Raw genomic sequence first — 22072 nt, 5'->3', positions numbered from 1 at the left:
TTGATCTACGATGTATTTTGACGATTTAAGTTGTAATTCTGGTTTAAATTTTTAATATATAGTCTGCCTTTGATAAAAAAAACACAATTTGACAATATTATAATATAAATTAATAACTTTTTATAATTAATATACTAAGCAATTTTTCAATAAATATATTAGTGGAAATATCTGAAACTTCTTATTTTCCAATATAATCGTTTACTTTTCCTTTCTTTTTTATCCTAAATATTTGCTCATTTTTAATAAATTTTAAAATTAATTTTCTAATATGGTCCTTTGTGAAGTTCGTTGTTTATTATCAGTATCACAAAAAAATAAAATAGTCATAGTAAACTTATACTAAAAGTTAAGAATATTTATTTTGTTAAATTGTATAAAAATGATAAAGTGGCAGTTATTTTGGCATGAATGGAGTATAAATTTCGGTGTGTTTTAATATAAATTTGACAACTTTAAAATATGAATTATTAATTCCATACTATATAATGAATTGATTAAATTTAATTATTTATCATATAAATTGATTAAATTGCATGCTATATAATGAAAAACAATTAATTATTTTAGTCTAAATTTAATTATTTATCATATAAATTAATTAAATTGTAATAATAAAAAATTAGAATACATTAAATTTGATTATGTTTATTTTTATTAAAATCAAGTTGAGTTCTAATTCGAGGTCAAGTAGCTTAAATATTGTTTGAATTTAAACTCGAGTTTAAAAGTTTAAGTCTGGTTGAGCTCGAGCCTATAAAACTCATTCGAGTTCGAACTTGGCCTAACTCGGGCTCGGCTCGGCTCATTTACACCTCTATTTAAAGGGTATAGTGCCAAATGGCATAAATCTACAGTTATGCTCGTTAGATAACAATAAAATTGGGCAGCAATATTGCCAGCTAACAAGGGGACAATTTAGATTTATGACTCTTTATGCAAGTTGGTTTCTTTCAAGTTTCATTTATGTGCATTTGTTGTAGAAAAATACTTACCAAATTGAGTATAGTAGTTATATAAAGGCTTCATATTTAGAAAATTCAATTTTTTTACCAACTTTTATCAAAGTTAATTAAAATGTTAATTTTATTTGTTTCAATCTAGTTTGAAGAATTTTATTTCAATTATAGTTCAATTGCAAAAATTGAGATGAAACATGTATTTTTTTTACTTATGTCGATCTCATATTATGTGTTTTTACTTATATAACTGCCATATCATGATACATTAAGAGCATCTCCATTGCATGTTGTATTTTTTATGCTATTTTTAGCACAAAATAAAATAAAATGCTACATATAGCACATGTTATTAAAATTCACTCTATTGCAAAATGCTAAATTAAATGCTAAATTTATAATTTTACAAGTGATTATCATTATTGATGGCAAATCTGTAAATAATTTACATATAATAAAATTTGGCATATGCTAAATTTTCTAACAAATTTGGCACAAAGTTTAGCATATGCTAAATTTAGCACATGAAATAGAAGTGCAATGGAGATGTATTTTTTATACTAAATGCTAAATTATAGCATTGTGAGGTGATTTGGCACTAGAGTGGAGATGCTCTAATAATGTCAAAGTTTAAAATAAAAATGATATAGAGTATTAAAAAATATATTTTATTTTTGCTTTCTAAAAATCTTATGACTTAAAATAAGAACTCAAATGATGAAATATTTGGGTAAAGCGGGTCCAAACATGTCAATAAAAACACACTCTCTTCACTCAATTTTATAATTAGACAATATTTAAAATAAAATCTTCAAATCAGACTAAAATAAATACACTTAACTTTTGTAATTAAATATATAATTAAAAATCGCAAAGTTTTGGATATTTTCAATCATTATACCTTACAGAAAAACATACTATATCTCTATAACTCTCTTAATTTATCAAATGTATAAAACACTTTAAGATTTTGGAAATGGCATAAAATTGGAGAGCATGCAAAATAATAAAGAGAATCACGTAGTGAAGATGGAGAAAAAAAATTGAATGCCATGTTCTTAAAGAAAATCTCCAACAAAGTCGTTGGCCCATTTTCTGAAACATATATAATGTTGTATTGAAGTGAACCTTTTTTCTGCATGAATGGCATTTATTAATATTGTCTTCTTTATGTATTGTAGGGGAAATAAAAACCTTCGCTCGTCAAAATTTCTGGTTGCACGCACATACATTGAATATCTCTTATTTATGGCAATTTATTATCCTTCTCGTTGTAATATCAAATACGTATATGAAGAGCCAACAAACATATATACAAAAATTTCATATATGTTTGAGAGTTTGATCACCTAGCAATAAGAACTTCTTATATCCTTAGCTGAAATCCTATGAATTGGAGTAATGTCTATTCATTTTGTTAGATCCATGCGCTTGAAAATTTGGAGCAAACGAAGTTCCAACAATTAATGAGACAATTTATTATGGGTTTTACTATTCTCCGCCCTAAATTACTACCCACCGCCCAACTTTTTACCAAAATATCTCTAAGCCATTTTCAGTTAAAAAAAAACTCAATCCTCTCAACTCAACTAAAAACCCGACAAATAACCGAGCGAATTTATAATAAAAATATCAAAATCACCTAAAAATAGAGGATGGTAACCTCTAATAATTAATCGGTTTTTAATTTTTTCGTTTTTAAAATTTTTTAATTTTTTTTAAAGGGTCATCGTCCTCATTTATGGGCCATCGCCATCTCAAGAAGATGGTCCATAAGGGCCATCGTCCTCATATGGTGATGGCCCATAAGAAAAAAAGAAATGATTAATTAAATTTGGTTAAATATATTTAAATTATTAATCTCACCTAATCACTTAAAAGTATTAATTTTTATTTATGGTCCAACCATTCAAAAATGTCCATTCTGATTTATTTATATAAGTATATTTCAGTTGTAGCTAATCACTTTTTTTCTTTAAAGTCAACCTTAATTGAACTTTTGAATTTCATCAACTGTAGCCTAATTTCAAAAAGTATCTTTTGATTTTTATTTTAGAGTTAGATATGGTTATAAATGAAGAAAATAATTTATTTATTATTTGTAAATACGACTAGTTGGTAGGGATGGCAATGGGGAGGGGTGGGGACGGGGAAGCCATCCCCATCCCCATCCCCGCGTCTATGGGGAATCCCCATCCCCATTTAATTAATGGGGATAAAATCATCCCCGTCCCCATCTCCATGGATTCCCCTTTCCCATGGGGATCCCCGTTCCCCGTACAATTAAATATAATTTATAAATAATTTTATTATTTTCATAAGATAATTAAAAAAAATCATTATAGAAAATACCATTACCTTTTATAATATTATATATTTATAACTAAATAGAAACTAATAAAAAAAATTATGTTAAATTATTTAAAATTATAAATAACATACTAAAACTTATAATATAATATAAATATACATAAATATAAATCGGATCCCCATGGGGACGGGGATGGGGATCCCCATGGGGTGGGGACTATACTCCCCGTCCCCTCCCCATCTTCATGGTTGGGGAATGATTTTTTCCCATCCCCGTACCCATGGGGGTAATTGGTGGGGATTCCCCGCCCCATTAGGGGCGGATCCCCACGGGGAATGGGAAATCCCCTCCCCATTGTCATCCCTACTAGTTGGCTACAATTAAAATTAAATTAAAATTAATGTTCTCAAAAAAGTATGCTATAAATAAAAATAATAGGATGCTTTTGAGTGAATTAATTAGTCTATTTCATATTTGTATGCAAATCATGAAATTTGAAAGGAAAAAAAGATCAAATAGGAAGGCATTAATTGAGAAGAACTCACGGGCATATTCACCCAACCACGGAGAAGAAAGAGAAGAGAACCCACCTCAGCAACTCACAATCACCACACCATCAAAGTAATTACCCAAATCTGCTTTCTTCTGCAAATTCACGAGCCTATTTAAATTACTCTTTTCTTACTTAAAACCTTCACTATCTAAACAATCTCACATTTTCATTAGTTTCCAAACAAATTCACTACCCAAAAATATATTCAAAAGAATGAGTTTCAGAATTTTCTTTGTCGTTATGGTGATTTGTTTTCTAGAGTTATGTTGTACTACAATGGGCGGACGGTACATTCCTTCAAGTGTACCGAGCACCATGAGGCCAATGGGTGAAGAAGAAGGTGGAGATTTTGCGAAAATAAGACCTAACTTCAATCACAAGTTACCTGTTTTTGGTGGGAAAGAAGTGAAAGGTTGCTTGCCAAAGGGGTTTAAACATTCTTCTGCTCCTAGTAGATTTGTCAACAATGAGCCACTTGGTTCGTGCTCTAACCCTACCAATAAGGCTCCCTCTAAAAAGCCTTAATGTGAGCAATCATCGTCACTTGATTAATTCATTAAGTCAAGATTAGAAGTTGATGGAAGATGAATTGGATTGGAGGGATACATATGCAAGATTTATATGTATGTCTTCCATAATTTTGGAGAAATTTGTAATGCAAGTTTTGCTCTATTTTGCATAGATTATATATACACTTTGAGTGATATTTTTGCGTGTTATGGATAAAAAGGGATGCGACGAAATGTAATTCTCGTTTTAATTCCGGGAAACTATCATTTGTCTTATGAAGAAAATAAAAGTGTTTTTGGTATATTTCAAATTTTAATTAGAAAAATAATTTAAGTTTGTAAGAGATTGAATCTCTGATTATCAAAAGTTTGCATTAAAACATTTGATAGTGACGTGTTCCATGGAAATCCAGTATTCATCAATGAGTTTGTGGGTTGTTTGCTCTTAGGTTCATTTTATTAAGGGTTCTTTACGTATTTACCTCAAAAGGTGAAAATAATTATTTTTTTTATCTCAAAAATGAAAAGTTTTAGAAAATACTTCACGCTTTTTTCAGATTTATATTTTTACTCTCGGTTTTAAAATAATTACAATTTTACTACATTATCATGTAGGTATCACATTATCATCTCGTTATCATAATTATTCTGCAATTATTTTTCATGTAGATATCATATTATCGTATTATTATCATTTTATTATCATAAAACCTTATCATTTTATTATCTTCACAATATGATCTTATTATTATAATTTTTTGTATTTCCCATGGAGATATCATATTATCATAAGCTTATCATTTTATTATCATAAAAACTTTATCATAATATTATCATACTATTATTTTATCATATCATCGTATTATCATAATTTTATCATAATCATATAATATTATGATACTGATATGATAATATAGTGATATTCATAAGATAACCAGACATTTTTTTTAATGAAAAAATCATTTTTCTCTGCACTATTATAATACTAATATGATAATGCAATGATACTCATATGATAATTGGACGATGTTTTTTTTTATTTTGTGCATAAATTCATTTTTAGTGCAGATTTTTAGATTTAAAATTGAAAAAATTCAAGAATAATTTATTTAGATATGAAAGTTAAAATTAATCGTATTACAGCGACGGCGGAATAACAGTAGAGCGATGAATTAACGATGAAAAAAAGAGAAGAAATAAAATGAAAAAATGACGAAAAAAAGATAACGAAGAAGAAGAAAAAGAAGAAGAAGAACTAATGGAGAAAAAAGAGAGAAAAAGAGAAAAAGAGAGAAAGAGGAAAAAAGAAAAATAATAAAGAATGTTAGAATAAGAAAAATATGATTAAAATAAAACAATAACAAAAAGTAGGTCTAATTGTAATATAAATAGGTGTTATAGTAAAAACAAATAATAAAGATATTAAAAGGGTGAGGTATTTTTTTTTATTAAAATAGAAAATTATATTATTTTTAAAAATAAAATATGTGTCTTTATTTTCTTTTTTATTAAATGTTTTTATATTGTCTAAAATTTTGGGCCTTTGTTAATAGGCTTTTCTAAAGAAAGACGTGTATTTTAAACTGAAAAGTTTAAAAAGAAGAATAAATATATTAAAAAAAGTCTTATTTTTATAAAAATATATAAAAACCCCATAACTTACATCTCTGCCAAAATATACAAAAAGTTTACAATTATATGCTAATGACACGTCGATTCGTGTCAGCCTAGCATCCGCCGTGCGCGTCAACGTGCCTCATCCTTGCATCAATTCATCGCGTATCAGAATGTGTTAGCATTGAGGTAGATCTAACAATTTGAATATCATTTTAACACACACACACCCAGACACGATATTTATATATGTATCATTTATTTATCTTTGAAAGATACCTATAACACTCTCAAGTCAAAATATATATGTCACATAACCATAACACGTATAAATTATATATATAAAAAAAATGTAACACGTATCATAGTTTGACACTTTTTTTTTACAAAAAATAACATTTACAAAATTGATTATTATACTTAAAACATCGAATTTCAAAAATAGTGCAAATACATGTAAAAAGACATATCATACACATCATTTACATGTATATGAAAAGATACTAATAACTTATTTTAAGTCAACATTTATGTATCATAAGTTTATAAAACGTATAAATTATATATGAAAAATGTATCTAACATGTATTATAACTTCACACTTATTACAATTTGATTATATATTTCATATAAGAAAATCATATTTCAGATATAGTTCAAATACATCTTATAGACATCTCAAAAATGAAATATATAGTTGAAAAAGAAAGTATTTAAATTAAATTGTTTATAAAATGTATTCGTGATGTGTCTGAGATGTATCATATATGTATTCCTCACGCATTAACATATTACTGCTGATGCAGTGACGAGCTGAAGAAGTTGCCATGCTGACGCGTCTGGCATACTGACACAGCACGTGACATTTTTTTATTGAAAGAGTAAAAAATGTAAAGAGCAGAGATTGAAAAGAGTTTAGAGAGAGGTACTTTTTTATCATTATTTTTAGAGTTAAATGAAAATTAAATCAAAATTTTTAGCGTGATTTACAAATAAAATATGAACTTTAAAACTTGATAGAATCAGTCATCAGTTTTTGTTTTCTGAAAAATTGGAACATCAATTTATTTTTCATCAGAAAAACGCTAACGTTATTGTATATTATTTTGTCCATGTTAGTATTTTTTCAATAAAAAATAGATTGATGTTTTGGTTGAAAAATATGATGTATGATTTTACTGAGTTTTAAAACTCGTGTTATAATTACAAATACGCTAAAGTATATGATTATTTTTACAATCAACTCTTATTTTTATTAGGTATGTATCATACTCTTTATTAATTTTTTATGAAAAGAAGTCAAATGCCTTGAAACAGTCATATTAAAGTATCCCTACAGTATGAGACAGTATACATATCATGCACAAGTCACGGAGGGGAAACAATATACTCAAGATATTCAATCATACAATCATCATTAAATGAAGCTACGTGATCTATCGCAAAATCAGCTTCACGATATATACATACAATTTTAACTTCTCACTTTTTCGCCATAAGAAAATATATTACCATTAGAATATTCAAGTTCTGACCAGTCGGAGAGGAGCTATTAATTTATCTACCATAATTCTAGTATTTATCTTAATAGTAACTCTTCGTAACCCAACTTTCTCCCTGAAAGAAGAGCATGCAAAACTCGACAGAACTCAACATTGATAAATGTGTCCAGGCCCTAGGGCCTCAAGTTTTTAAGGGCCCCATTTTAGATGGGGTTCTCTAAAAAAAAATATATAAATTATTTATATGTTTATTGGATTTTTTTTAGTGATAAGGTGTTGGAAATTTTATATAAAAATTAATTATATATTTAAGTAATTAGTATGTTAAATTAAAAAGGCCCCCATATTCCTATAAAATTTTATTAAAAATATTAAGCCATTTAAAATATAAAATGATCATTGGTTCTTTTAAAAATAGGTGTTGTAATTTTTATTTTAAATATTAATTGAAACTATTTATAATCAGTGTGCCAATAAAAATACTCTATAGTTTATATATTTTTAACCATATAGAGATGATCTCTTTATTTATTTACTTATTAAAAATATATTTTATATTCTTTTATCGATAAATAGATATATTTTTTTAATTGTTTAAAAAAATATGATTTTTAAAAATATATCAAAAATTCACTAAAAATCTACTAACGATTAATAAGTCTACCAATGATCTACTAAAAGCGTAATTTTATAAGAAAAAAGAGTGAAATGTCATTTTTTTTATATAAAAAAGATAAAGCAAGCGTATATTTGAAAAAAATGTCAAAACAACCCGCCTAGAGCCTCATTTCATCTAAGGCCGGCTTTGAATGTGTCTTTGGCAATTGTCATCGAAATTTTTTATAGTTATTGATCTACACTATCCCTAGCCAACTCTCTGCCCTTCGTGGTATTTCTGGTAGAGTTGAACGTGCCATCATAGTTGATTTTTTTTATTCGATGAAGGGGAGGAGTTTTCTATCACTACAAGAAAACAGGACGTTTGCGACGGATTTTTCCGTCGCTAAAGCCCAATATTTCGTCGCTAAACATTGTTATCGACAGATTTACGACGGACACAGTCCATCGCAAGTTTTCTAGTCGCAAAACGCGTTACGACGCGTTTTGTGATCCGTGGCAAATTTAGCGACGGACAATTTCGTCGTTAAATTTGCCAAATATGTCGCCGAAAAGTCCCCAAAGGAGACAAAAATGGAGACTTTTGGCGACGGCTTTGGCACATTTAGCCACGTAAATTTCCGTCGCTAAATGTGCATTTTTTGTCTCAAGACAGGCACACCTTCCGTCGCTAAATGTGTACTTTAGCGACGGATAATATATGTCGCTAAATGTGCCCTTTTGTCTCAAGCCTAGTACATTTAGCGACGGAATAATCCGTCGCTAAAGTTTAAATTCCGTCGCAAATGGGCCTTTTTCGGCATAATTTTGCCGTTTTCCGCTATTTTTTCCGTTTTTCCCTGTCGTTTCAAACGTGCTAAATACATCATGTTTGAGCTCATAATATCCATTAAAAATTGCCTTATTTTCTTGAGCTTTCATGATGTACCCGACTTGATTTGTGATTTCCTGAAAAATCTTCGTACAAATATGAATATCACCAAATACTGGTCAGTTTCTCCACATCAAAAGTCTTAAAACCGTTACTCCAAAAACACATTGTCATAGTTTATGCAATTGAACTCTCCTAAAATATTTACAATAAACTAATCATGAAACGGTAAGCAAAATAATTCATGCTTCTTAGAATTAGTGACCAGTCTATTCCAAATTTATTTTACATAATTGTCTTCAAGCAAACGAATCCACTATTTTTATAAGCTTCCATTCGTTGGCGTCTTCTTAAATTCATAATACTTATTAACTTATATGTATTGGTGGGTTTTTTTTTAGCAGCAGAGGAACAATCTAACGAGTTTACTGGCTGTAGAGTTTCTGAATTTTGAGAAAACCAGAGATAGGAAAATCATACTGAACAAGGTAGATTTTAGAGTTGTATTTTCAAGACTTTTATTTCTAGCGCGAAATAGAAACAAGTAGTGAAATTTTCAAGATGGTGATATTTTGGGGAATGAATGTAAACAATTGCTGAAACACTATAACTCTCAATCTCTTTAATTTTCAGCATCTTTATTTTACAGGAGTTATTAGCTTATACTTTGCTAAATTTAGTTTTATAATATTTCTTATTGTCAAGCTAATTTTAATATGGTTGTGGTTATTTATTGTAAGCTCAATTCAACCTCTCTTACTCCCTCTTTTCTTGAGCATGTATAGGAGTAGTCGGTGTTAAAATCCTTATATGATTTTGCTTGCTTAGAGAATCATATTTCCCTTGTTGGAATGATTACATAACAAGATGTAATAAGCATTTCGTCTTACAATATCTATATATTGCCTCAATGTAATCTGCTACCTTTGACGAAAAAAATTAATAATTTTTGTTTTTTTGAGAAAATATATATTTATTTATGGTATTGTAAAATACTAATACACAAGACAAAAATAGGTTACTTTTACCAATTATATTTCATACTAAAACATTAAACTTAATATCAATATAAGAATATTATCTTAAATATAAAATTTCACATATGATGAATTGTTTGAAAGTCTAGAAAATGAGTCATATTAATATGTAGGGTTAATTACATATAAAATCATCACCTTTACACGAATTTTCAAAAATAACACGACCTTTAAAACGTGTCAATTCAGGGCATCACCTTTCATTTCTTTTCAAAAACAACATGGACACGTTTTTTGATAAAATTTTGCTGACTTGGACACCCGATGAGAGTGCCACGTGTCACGCCACGTCAGCAAAAATGCCACTAAAAATGTGCCCGTGTTATTTTTGAAAAGAAATGAAAGGTGGTGCCCTGAATTGCCACGTTTTAAAGGTCGTGTTATTTTTACAATTTCGTGTAAAGGTGATGATTTTATATGTAATTAACCCTAATATGTATCATATAATCAGTATCGGAACATCACTTGATCAAACACATAAATAATATAGAAGATTGGTTTTAAATTTGTTAATATTAGTAAAATCATAAACATGAGTGTTTGAACTATTTTATTTATTTATTTTTAAATATAAATAATGTTATAAATTTTAATCAAATGAATATATAATAACAATAGATTTATAAATATAATTGGTAAAATATAAAAAAAAATCAGTTATAAAAGTTGAAGTTTTTTTTGACAAAGATAGAATTACATTAAATTAGATGTTACACCTAATTTTTAAAATTCATTATCAGCTCACTAGCTGGCAGAGGGATGGGTCGAACTAGAAGGATGGGTCGAACTCAGTCGAACCCACTTCCTTTGAAGACGCAAACATGAGTGTGGCCATCAGGCCAACACTCACTTGAAAAAAAAAATTGAAGTAAGAAACATATAAATAAAACATTATTGTTTAGTGTTGAAATTATTATGTGTCATCATATTATTAATTTACATTTATTACTATAATCTATAACAAATATAAAAGTGTATTTACGGGGGGAACACTTCCATTCACGGACAAAAATACCCTCTACATATTCTATCCAAGTTAATATTTCTAATTGTGACATATAAGAATATTTGTGCTTAATAAATAGAAAGATGACATTCCTAATCCATAAAGAAAACATATTAAAAATAATTATCGCAGTAGCTACCATTATGTATTAAATTCCTAATCCTAAAAAGAATTGTGCAACAACTATCATTATGTGTTAAATTTCTAATTCTAAAAGAAATTGCACAGATATATTACTATATATAAAAGAATTTGATGAGTTTCATTAACATTAAATAATCATATTATAATATTTATGTTAAAGTTTTGATATTTTTTGATATTTATTAGTTATTTACTATGAAAAATAATATAATTTTGCTTCAATCATATTATCATTTTTTAATAACAACATTATCAAAAATTAAATCTATTGCTTAATTCTAACTTTTTAACATTTCCAATAAAAGAAATTAAAATTCTATAAAATAATTAAACAAACAAATAAAAAAACACAAGTCTAATAAAATTTAAATAATAATATATTATTACAAAAATATATACAATTATAATTTTAAATAACGGGTCATATAGATATCATTAACGTGCGTAGCATGTGGCCAAAAAAACTAGTTTTTTAAAACAAGGCATGTAGGGTTATTATTTGCCTTGAATAGCAAGGAAGACAAAATCATTGTTTATAAAGTTTGCAAACCATGATTTGGCAATTTTGAGAAGCTTCTTCTATAATTATGCCACTAATACTATTAACAATAATGTATATACACTACTAGTATCTTCCAACTACGGCATTTAATTAGAATGATCTTTTTATAATTATTTATATTCTCAATTAAAATTTATTGTTTTAATATATAATTATTTTTTTAATAGAAATTTACATTTTATTTATTTAATTCATTGTTAGTTTAATATTTTACCTTTTGTGATCTGAATTAAGATTTAATTATTCAAAATTGCATTACATTAATAAGAATCATGTTAGTTGTATAGTTTAATATTTCAATCTCATTAAAATTCATAATAATTAATAACAAATAATCATAGTTCTAAGATAATAATAATAAGAAATAATATAATAAATAAGTTTCTAATAAACATTACTGTTATAATTTTAATTATCTTTCATTGCAGTTTTATGTGAGTTGTAGATCTCCTTATATGATCTAAGAATTGCATGTCCAATGCACTATTCATTCTTCCTTTATCAATTTATAGTCTTTTTTTTGATAAAAAATTATAGTCTTCTTGGACTCAAAGTAACCCATGTTATTCAATAAATTTTCCTAATAAATGAAAAATGCAATTATGAATTTACACAAAATAAAATTATAAAAATCAATCTAAATTATGGTCACAATAGTGACTTTATATAATGCATCTCCCTCATGCAACAGATTTACCATTTACATGCCCTACTGGATAGTACTTTCTTGCAATCACTCAAAATCATTTGATTTTTTCTTTTATGGAAAAATATTTTTGGTATTGAGTGATTTGGAATATCAATAATTTGCCTCTTTTTTATGTCAATACTATTTTGGGTCGCAAACAGAGAATTTCAATTTATGACCCACGCGGCATTTTAGCCCAACCGATGTTTTCGTGCAATCATTGCCCGCCAAAAAAAGTATATTAATCGTTTGCTAAATTATTGAAATCATTTTTTTTTATTTTATTTTTAAATATAATTAATACGTAGCTATCAATTTGTAATTAACAGTAACAATAATGTTGTAGCTCCAGAATTATTCAAAAACTATTATCTCTCATGAACAATGAAAGAACCAGAGGTTTTGATTAGGTGGAGTTTTTGTGAAGAAAACCAAAAATGGGACGGATGATGACAATAAAAAAGTGGTAGTGAAACATCCGGTTTCCTAAGACATTCTAGCGGTCAGCTGGGATGGCTTCCACCGGAGACGGAATCAGGACTCCAATCAAAAGGGTCAAAATTTCCGCGTTCGCTATTTAGAAAAAATCAAATGGCAGTAAATACACTAAAACTGTGGTAACTAGCACTTTTAGGGGCGATTACAAAAAAAGAAACCCGGGTTGAAGGGACCTACACAAATATTTGTATTTTTTTTAACTTTGTCCGGCAAGAAGGTTGGCCGACCCATCTCGACCCCAAAGATCCGCCCCTGACTGACGCAGCTTGCTCCATTGTGGATCCGCCTGTGGTCGTAAACAAAATAGTAATAAAGCAACACAATATAAATAAATAATTTTCACATTTTTATGATTTCTTTATCTCATTTTATGAGTCCCACATAACGATCGATCAGCCAATAACACCTATTTTTCATTTATATATTCAATATAGATATCAAAATGGTTGGTATGAAAAAGAAAACAGTGTTATTATTTAAGAAATGATATAAGTAGTAAAGAGTATATAGTTTGGCTTATTTATAGAATAAATCAATATATGTTTTTTTTATTAGAGGTAGATCTATTTTAGGGTTAGTTATTAGCGGGGGTTAGCGGGAGTTAGAATAAATCAATATATGTTACAGAAAAGATTACATGACCTAAAAACACAAAACATTATTTTTTGAGTTGTTTAGATTTTTTTTATAAAGGTTTAAAAATAAGATTATTTTGAAAGTAAAAACTTCAGTAAATATCTGATAAATTCTGTAAATATAATACAGAAGAAAAGTTTTTTGAACAATCAAATATTAAATAAAAATAATAAAATATTAAAATAGTAGGAGTACTAATTTAACTCTACATAATTAGTAAATGCATAAGAATTTCTTTTAATAGGATTTTCAAAATTATCTTGAAATTCTTTTTTTACAAAATACTGACATTAATTCAAATTTTCTTAAAATATTAGAAAACAATATTTACACAACCGGAGAAAAAAACACCAAAAAAGTACTAAAACATACATAAAAATACCTAAATACAGAAGATTTTTTTTTTGGATAATCAAATGTTAAATAAAGGTAATAAGAATATTAAAATAGTACTAATTGAACACTACATAATTAGTTAATCCATATGATTTTTTATTGGAAAATTTTCAAAACTATTCGGAATTTTTTTTCAAAGTATTGGTAGGTAGTAATTCAAAATTTCTCAAGATAATAGAAAAAAATATTTACAAAAACCAGAAAAAAATAACCAAAAAAATGCTACAACATTCATAAAAAATACCCAATAATATCTAAAAAAACAACCAATTAAATACCAAAAATATATTTAAAAAATATTAAAAATACATTAAAGATAAAAAAACACTTAAAATATACCTAAAATACTTAAACACAATATGTTTATAAAATTCAACAAAAATTAATAATCCACTGGTTAATAATGCACGTAGCACATGTTGACCACATGTTGATTGTTGTTGACTACTGTTGACTATTGCCGGTTAAAAAAATTCCGGTCAGATTATGGCGACCGATCATTGAACTCTGACGATGTTTTTTTTAATTGCAGTATTTTATAAATAAAATAAAATTAAAATAAAATGAAAATTGTTATATTGTTAAAGCATAAATATAATTTTTAAAATTTTACTTTATTTTCATTAAAAAGTAATAGCGTATTTTTTTGTTATTAGAAAAAAGAAGATAATTTTGCAATTTTTTGATGCGTTTCACTCTCAAAGTGTAACATTGGAAAGGCAAAAACATCATTACACCAAACTATTGGAAAAGTAAAAGAAAAAAGAAAATACAACGAATTAATTTAAAATCTTTCAAAAAGATAAAATAAGTATTTAATACTAATAATAAAAAATATAAAAGAGTTAAAAAAAATAGATAAAGCAAAAGATGGTAAAGACCCGTAATAAGCGGGTCAGGAGAGTATCCATCAATAAAGTTTCAATCTCTGTGTCTCTCTGTTTCATTTTCCCACTTGTTTTAACTCTTTTCACATTCCCACTTCACTCACTGAGCGCTTCAATTACAGATCCAGGTTTGTCTCTTCCCATCTTTTGTTCTACTTGGTGGGTTTGGTTGGTTTTAGTCACTGATGGAGAGAAACCAAGAAAGAAAAGAAAAAGTAAAGCAAATGTGTAGTTGGGTTTGTTTTTTCTTTTTTGGTTTTGAAGAATGAAATGTGAAGCTGAATTTGAGTTCTTTCTGTTTGTTGGTTCGTAAAGTTTCATTCTTTTTTAACTTCTCTTCCATTTTCTCGGTTGCCAAACAGGGCATCAGGTATCTGGAGTGTTTTGTTTTGTTAGTTGAGTGAATTGTTTTTGAGTTTTGAAAAAGTTGGTAAATTGGTAAACTTGTTTTCTGTTGTTGATTTGATCTTTGATTACTGTTGTGCTGTTTGAATTTAGCTGAGGCTGAGTTTTGGGGTTTTCTTTCAGTTTTTTGTCTTCATGTATTTACTTTTGTTGTTATTGTGCTGTAATTGAAAGTTAAGGGATTAAGGGATATAAAAGTTAGTCACCTTTACTATTTGGTTGGTTACTGAGAAAACCAGAGAATTTGAAGGTAAGAAAACATGAATGTAATCATTTCTTTTATGTTGTTTGATTTAGTCATGTCTATGATTTGTTGAAGAAGCTCCGATGAAAATGAAATGTCTAGTAATTGTAATGAATGTCTCATTGTTTCTCACTAATTTAACTCATAATAGTGTAATAATATTCAACTTTGTTAACATTTATTTTTATGTTTTCTATGTTTGTTGCCTGTTAGTGTGCAGCTGTGCACAACAATTGAAGAACTTGAGTGTATGCTTTCTTATTTGGGAGTTCCCTTCACTTATGATGCAGGTTGTGATTTCTCATGGATGATCCACGAAGGAGAAATCAAGATTGCATAGCGTATATACCATGTCAATGTCATTAAGTTAGAAAAGAAGGTTAATTGTTTGTCAACTGCTATTTGTCAGTCTAAGGCGTCAAAAAGTTCGGTTAGTCTAAGATGGAAGAGATACATTCACAATCAGATAATTATAGGTCTTCTTCATCTTCAGCCAGTAGTCCTGCGAGCCGTGTGCCTTCAAGTAACTTTTTCTACTTGCGGAAGCCTGGTTCACTTCGACAACCAATCTCATTTGAGGATTCACCAGAGTGGGAGGATACAGATATAGATGTTAGGGTGGATGAAGGAGGTGACTCGATCAATGTTGCTGCCACGCCAGCCTCCCCGTCGCTATCAAAGCTCAATAGTGGGTCATTGCCGTCCCCACCGTTACCAGAGAGTGCAGCCGTTGCAAGAAAGATTGCAGGAGCTTCCGTTGTGTGGAAAGACTTGACTGTTACTATCCAGGGTAAAAGAAAATACTCTGATAAAGTTGTCAAGAGCTCAAATGGATATGCTTTACCAGGGACAATGACAGTAATCATGGGTCCTGCAAAATCAGGGAAATCCACATTGCTTAGGGCTATTTCAGGTTTATAACATGCTACTCACTGTGATCAGTAATTTAACATTATATGTAAATGATTATATATGATTTGTATTGTGTCTGGGTGTTTGGAATTGATAAACAAGTCTCTGTGTTTCAGGAAAATCGCATCATTCAGCCAAAATATATGGCGAAGTCTTTGTGAATGGCACAAAATCACAGTTGCCCTATGGGTCATATGTAAGTTATTATTATTTGTTTCAAGAAGATTTTTATTCTGTTATATATCAATAATTTTGTTTTCTTTAATCTGGATTTCCTCCAGTGCTATATACACCTTCAGCCATTTCACTCCCATGATTAATTTTGTCTTGTTATGTTAGATAGAAATGTCCTCACTTGCTTTAAAAACTTGGTATTTATCTTGTAATGCACTCTTGTTCAAAAGGAGCTGATATTAGTTTGTTTCTTGCACCAAAAGCTGGTTGAAGTATTTTGATGATACGGTCAAGTTTAATCCAGTGCATGTTGGCCAACTAAAGCCTTGCATTGTAGGTGGCCCATCTTGAAAATTTTAAATATTTCATTCTTTTGGCTTCTCTAGTTATTACATTGCTACAGAATCATCATAGACATTCTCCCTTATGATTGCCCATCCTAGACTATGTGCCACTGAGTTATTTTTTAAAGCGTAGATCGCATTCATCCCTTAAACAGAGTAGAATTTGGCTCATGTACAAAACAATTCCTCGGTATTGTTAGTTGTTATATATTGGAAATTGATTTCTGTCACGGTAGGAGGTTGTCTTCAGAAAAATAATAGTATAAGCGAGTTTGTGGACATAAATTTAATTAGTCTGTTTTGAAATGAAGTTTGTTTTTGTGACTTTCACTTATCTTCCTATGCTGTAGGGTTTCGTTGAAAGGGAAACAACTCTAATTGGGTCCCTCACAGTTCGAGAATATCTATACTACTCTGCACTACTTCAACTCCCAGGTTTCTTCTGCAAGAAGAAGAGTGTGGTGGAGGATGCAATCCATGCCATGTCCTTGAGTGATTATGCAAACAAACTGATTGGTGGCCATTGTTACATGAAAGGCCTTCCTAGGGGTGAGAGAAGGCGTCTTAGTATTGCTCGGGAGTTAGTGATGAGGCCCCATATCTTATTTATAGATGAGCCCCTTTATCATCTTGACAGGTTATCATATTCTTCTCCTTTCCAGGCTTATTTTTGCTTCAGAGGGTATTTCCATGCATCTGTTATGCATGACATTCTTTGTATAGCTGTACGAGTGTTTGGTTAACTGCATTGCCGACTTTTAAGTTCTACTAATGGTTGAGGGCCCGAAATAACTAGCTTGCCCCCGTCGTTAGAAAAATGTGGAGTTTATTTTCTGGGTCATTTCAAATATACATGTGGTGGGGATGTAATTTGAAAATTGAATCTGGATTATATCTGTGCATTAACTAATTCACCATAAGCTTGTAACAACTTGGATAAAGTACTTGGCAGCACAACTCAAAGTATTCATTAGGCAAAGACAATTTTATTGACTCTTATGTTTAGTCTGAGAAAAACGACCAAGTCAGTTTACATTAGGATCTGGTTACCGGTAATTTTGGTTTTCTATCAATGAGTAAAATGGAGTCCCTTCGTAAACGTACTTTTTTGGGTCCTTTTCTTACCTAGTATTAGATTATTAATGTTATTTCCTCATTATAGCTAACATTCAAACTTTTTCTGGCCAGTGTCTCTGCTCTTTTGATGATGGTTACACTAAGGAAGCTTGCTAGCACTGGCTGCACTCTTATCTTTACCATTTACCAGAGCAGTACAGAAGTATTTGGTCTTTTTGATAGAATCTGTCTGCTTTCCAATGGAAATACATTATTTTTTGGGGAAACTTTAGCTTGTTTGCAGGTAAGATTTTTAGAATTCTATATCCCTTGTTCTAGCCTTGAGCAAAGGAACTCCTTTTTAAAGCTAGCAAAGGCCTCTTTTTTTTTTTTTTGATAAATCACTAAAATATAACTCAAGGCCATACACTCTTCACTTGCTTGTTTAGAGAAGAAATTTGGCATATTTCTAAGACCATTGGAATAGATGCTAAATGACAAAGTCCTTTTGATGCAGCACTTCTCAAATGCTGGATTTCCTTGTCCTATCATGCAAAGTCCTTCTGATCACTTCTTACGTGCAATAAACACAGACTTCGACAGGATAATTGCAATGTGTAAAAATTGGCAGGTAGGTTTACTATTGCAGCTATATGGTATCTTTTTATGGCTAAGTGGTTGAATGGAATGGGGAACATGTCAAATGTTGTTTTTGTCTGTATGATAAAACGTAAAACATCGTATTAGTGTGGGTAAAATGTTTGGCATGTGAATGTAATTGTTATTTATGGTGCCAGGATGATGGAGATTTCTCATCAGTGAATATGGACACTGCTGTTGCCATACGTACTCTAGAAGCAACATTTAAATCGTCTGCAGATGCTGCTACAGTTGAAACAATGATATTGCGACTCACAGAAAAGGTGTGGTAGTGAAGTCTGTAGTCTATTTTTATTTAGCATGTATGTACCTACAACAAGGTTTCATTATAGATGCAAAATAGTTTGAATTCCTCAGATAGTCTTTTATTCTGGAGAAAATTTAAGTCTCAAAGGCCACCAACACAATTGTAATACCTATGTACCGACATTGATCTAATGTTTGTGCTCTTCTGTGCATTTAGTCAAGTAAAGGACTGTTAAGCATGCCATTTGTAGTCTTTAATAAACTTTTGTTGGATGTGGTCACTTTTGTAGGAGGGTCCGAATCTTAGAAGCAAGGGAAAAGCTAGCTGTGCTACGAGGATTGCAGTTTTGACTTGGAGATCATTGTTGATCATGTCAAGGGAATGGAAATACTATTGGCTTCGACTTATTCTTTGCATGCTTCTTACACTCTGTATTGGCACCGTCTTTTCCGGCCTAGGACATTCTCTGTCTTCAGTAGTGGTAAATTCCTTGGATAAATCTGCAAATAATATATCTGATTTCTGTCTATAAGATACTTAAAGCAAAAAGTTTAGAAAAGGACAAAGCTTTTGGAGTTCACATCATAATTTAAAATAAATAAATTATAATGCATCGACTCCAGAAGTGAAGCTGTATTTTCTAAGTAAACTTTTGCTACCAATTCTTTTAAAATGCTTCAATGTAGAATTTCCTCATCTTTTCTCGTCTTCAATGTCTTACTGCAGTAAAAACTTAGGAGTAGTTTGGTATCAGCTGTTGGTTCATCCCTGCTTGTTAAATGATTTTTTGTTTTCACATATATACTGTCTTGACTTGTTGCCTACATATCCCGTTTCACCAACAATCCTCATGAATTGATTCTTTCTTTTTGCACCTTCACATTGCAGACGAGGGTAGCAGCAATATTCGTATTTGTATCATTTACTTCGCTTCTAGGAATTGCAGGAGTACCGTCACTTCTGAAGGAAATCAAGGTATATATTGCTATTTTTAATTGATTTGCACTCTAGAAACATTGAAAATGTGTGCTTATTATGTATGAATTAATGGGAGATTAAAGATAAGAGATTATTATAATATTGTCATTTATTTTTTGTTGAGTGATAAATGTATATAATTATGTATCATCTGTTGAATAATTGTAGATGTGCTTTACTATCATAGTACCAAATTGAAACTCATTGAAATGTATTTGAGAGACCCCTGTTCTTTTTGGGCTCTTTTTAAATGCTTTTATGTTTATGGTGGTTAATTTGATCACTTAATTTGCAGATATATGCCAGTGAAGAGTCAAATAGGCATTCAGGAGCATTAGTCTTTTTACTTGGCCAGCTTCTCTCCAGCATTCCTTTCCTTTTCCTCATCTCCATTTCATCAAGTCTCGTCTTCTACTTTCTGATAGGCCTGAGAGATGATTTCAGCTTGTTGATGTACTTTGTTTTGAATTTCTTCATCTCTCTCCTAGTAAATGAAGGACTAATGCTGCTTATTGGTTCCCTGTGGCAACATGTTTTCTGGAGTATTTTGACGTTGGTATCCATACATGTAAGTTCTACGACATACATTATTGCTTTGGAGGTTAACTTTTCGGGTCTTCGGTTTCTTTTAAGAACAGTTAGAGAAAATATTTTACTTAATCATGAACACTAATGAGCACGCACAGTCGCATGCATATAATCTAATTTGATCATACAATTTGTGTGATCAAAGTTTCACCAACCATACTTGATTGTTTATTAGTTTGACACGAAATAATGACATAGCATTCCCAGTTCTGATTATGAGGGTTTGCTACGTTTCAGGTGGTCATGATGCTTTCTGCCGGGTATTTTAGAATTCGAAATGCTTTGCCGGGACCAGTGTGGACATATCCAGTATCATATATTGCATTTCATACTTATTCTATCCAGGTAAGTATCGCGTCAAATTCGATTATTTTTTCTGTGCGTTTTCTCCTTGTGACCTGCTGAATGTCGAATTTTCTTCCTAATTTAATGTTCTCTCTGGCCAAGTCTTTCACTTGTCTGTTATTATCTATGTGGCACGTGAACTTTTTGAATCCTACTTGGACATTTTATTTCTGTTTCGGATACACTTTTGAAACTCCAGAAATCTATATTTGTAACATTTTCTTGTAAAATATCATTTTTCCGATCTTTGTTTTGGCATTTTCCATTTCAGTATTTTCATTTTCGTACTACATGTTAGGTTATCAATATGCCACCCTTAGATAGCAGAGTTGAGCACATCCTTTACTTTACATGTCAGTGCATTTGGCCAACTTTTATGGTTTTACCATCCAAATAAGATGTTTAATTTTATTTTATTTTGTGGTCTGATTATAGGGACTTTTGGAGAATGAGTATGTAGGGACTTCATTTGCGGTGGGAGTAAGAACTATTTCCGGGTTTCAGGCACTGCGAAGTGCATACGATATCTCTTCAGACAGTAATTCAAAATGGGAGAATCTATTGGTATTGTTTCTCATGGCAATTGGGTACCGTATACTACTATTAATTGTACTGCATTTTCATGTTGGAAAAAACGAATCAATACTCAAGTTTTGTCGGTGTAGTAAGGAAACAAACAGTTCGAGATAAATTAAAGTTGCATTGCTAGCTAGTTTCATTTCTGTTAATGCTGGGGTTAATCGCCTTTTTGTTCTGACCTTGTTTTACGCGATGAAATATAGAAATGCATACAAACTCAACTCGAGCCATTTGGTCTGCCTAGCTTGGTCTATTCAGTGCACCTACCATTTGCTTGAACTTCTTATGGGAATCTTAAGATATCTAACTATGCTGCACAGAAACATTTGGTTCTAAGTTGAGTTTGTTTCTATTTTCGAAAATGCTTCTTAAACTTTTAGATTTCTATGTGTTACCTCTTCCCGTTTTAATATTTCTGTTTTCGTGCAATATAGATATATGTGGGAGTGAGTAAAATTTCTGACGGACCGAACCAATCGGACCAATGACTTGGTTTGATGATAAAGTTAGGGTCGGTCGGTTCTGCTGTTAGAGAGTTAAATTTTTTGGTTATCAGTTCGGCTTGAGATTTGAATTATCCAAAATTAACCCAACTAAACCAAAAAATTTGCTTCTTTGATTTTTTACAACTATTTGTATATTTCTTTCAGTTTTAACCGAACCAACTGAATTACTGACTTATTTGGTTTGGTTGGTTTTTGAAGTTTTTATTTTAATTTTTTCAGTCTGTTTTGCTTCGGTTAAGGTGG

General features: G+C 30.1%; 1 protein-coding gene across 2 annotated transcripts; it reads left to right on the top strand.

Annotated features, from left to right (window-relative positions):
• Positions 1 to 14803: 14803 nt before the first annotated feature.
• Positions 14804 to 21456, top strand: LOC126664256 (ABC transporter G family member 3). Of its 2 annotated transcripts, none has more exons than XM_050356558.2 (12): positions 14804 to 14919; positions 15731 to 16353; positions 16469 to 16548; positions 17221 to 17507; positions 18059 to 18230; positions 18444 to 18557; positions 18724 to 18849; positions 19123 to 19314; positions 19722 to 19808; positions 20107 to 20379; positions 20637 to 20744; positions 21180 to 21456. In XM_050356558.2, the coding sequence occupies exons 2-12, from the start codon at positions 15882 to 15884 to the stop codon at positions 21432 to 21434; spliced, it is 2166 nt and encodes a 721-aa protein (XP_050212515.1). In that variant the 5' UTR covers positions 14804 to 14919; positions 15731 to 15881; the 3' UTR covers positions 21435 to 21456. The 2 variants fall into 2 exon arrangements, with proteins under 2 accessions (XP_050212515.1, XP_050212517.1); XM_050356560.2 differs by lacking the exon at positions 14804 to 14919 and adding an exon at positions 14980 to 15161.
• Positions 21457 to 22072: the final 616 nt, after the last annotated feature.

The sequence above is a fragment of the Mercurialis annua genome, linkage group LG1-X (assembly GCF_937616625.2).
Source record: "Mercurialis annua linkage group LG1-X, ddMerAnnu1.2, whole genome shotgun sequence".
Classification (NCBI taxonomy): Eukaryota; Viridiplantae; Streptophyta; class Magnoliopsida; order Malpighiales; family Euphorbiaceae; genus Mercurialis; species Mercurialis annua.
Note: the sequence above shows the minus strand (reverse complement) of the source record. Positions and strands in the feature narration are given on the sequence as shown.

Excerpts from the sequence above, each read along its gene's own strand:
- LOC126664256 (XM_050356558.2), top strand. The coding sequence starts at position 15,882 with ATGGAAGAGATACATTCACAATCAGATAATTATAGGTCTTCTTCATCT. Across the intron at positions 18,231-18,443 it reads AAACTTTAGCTTGTTTGCAG|CACTTCTCAAATGCTGGATT; the intron begins GTAAGATTTTTA and ends CTTTTGATGCAG. Across the intron at positions 20,380-20,636 it reads TGACGTTGGTATCCATACAT|GTGGTCATGATGCTTTCTGC; the intron begins GTAAGTTCTACG and ends GCTACGTTTCAG.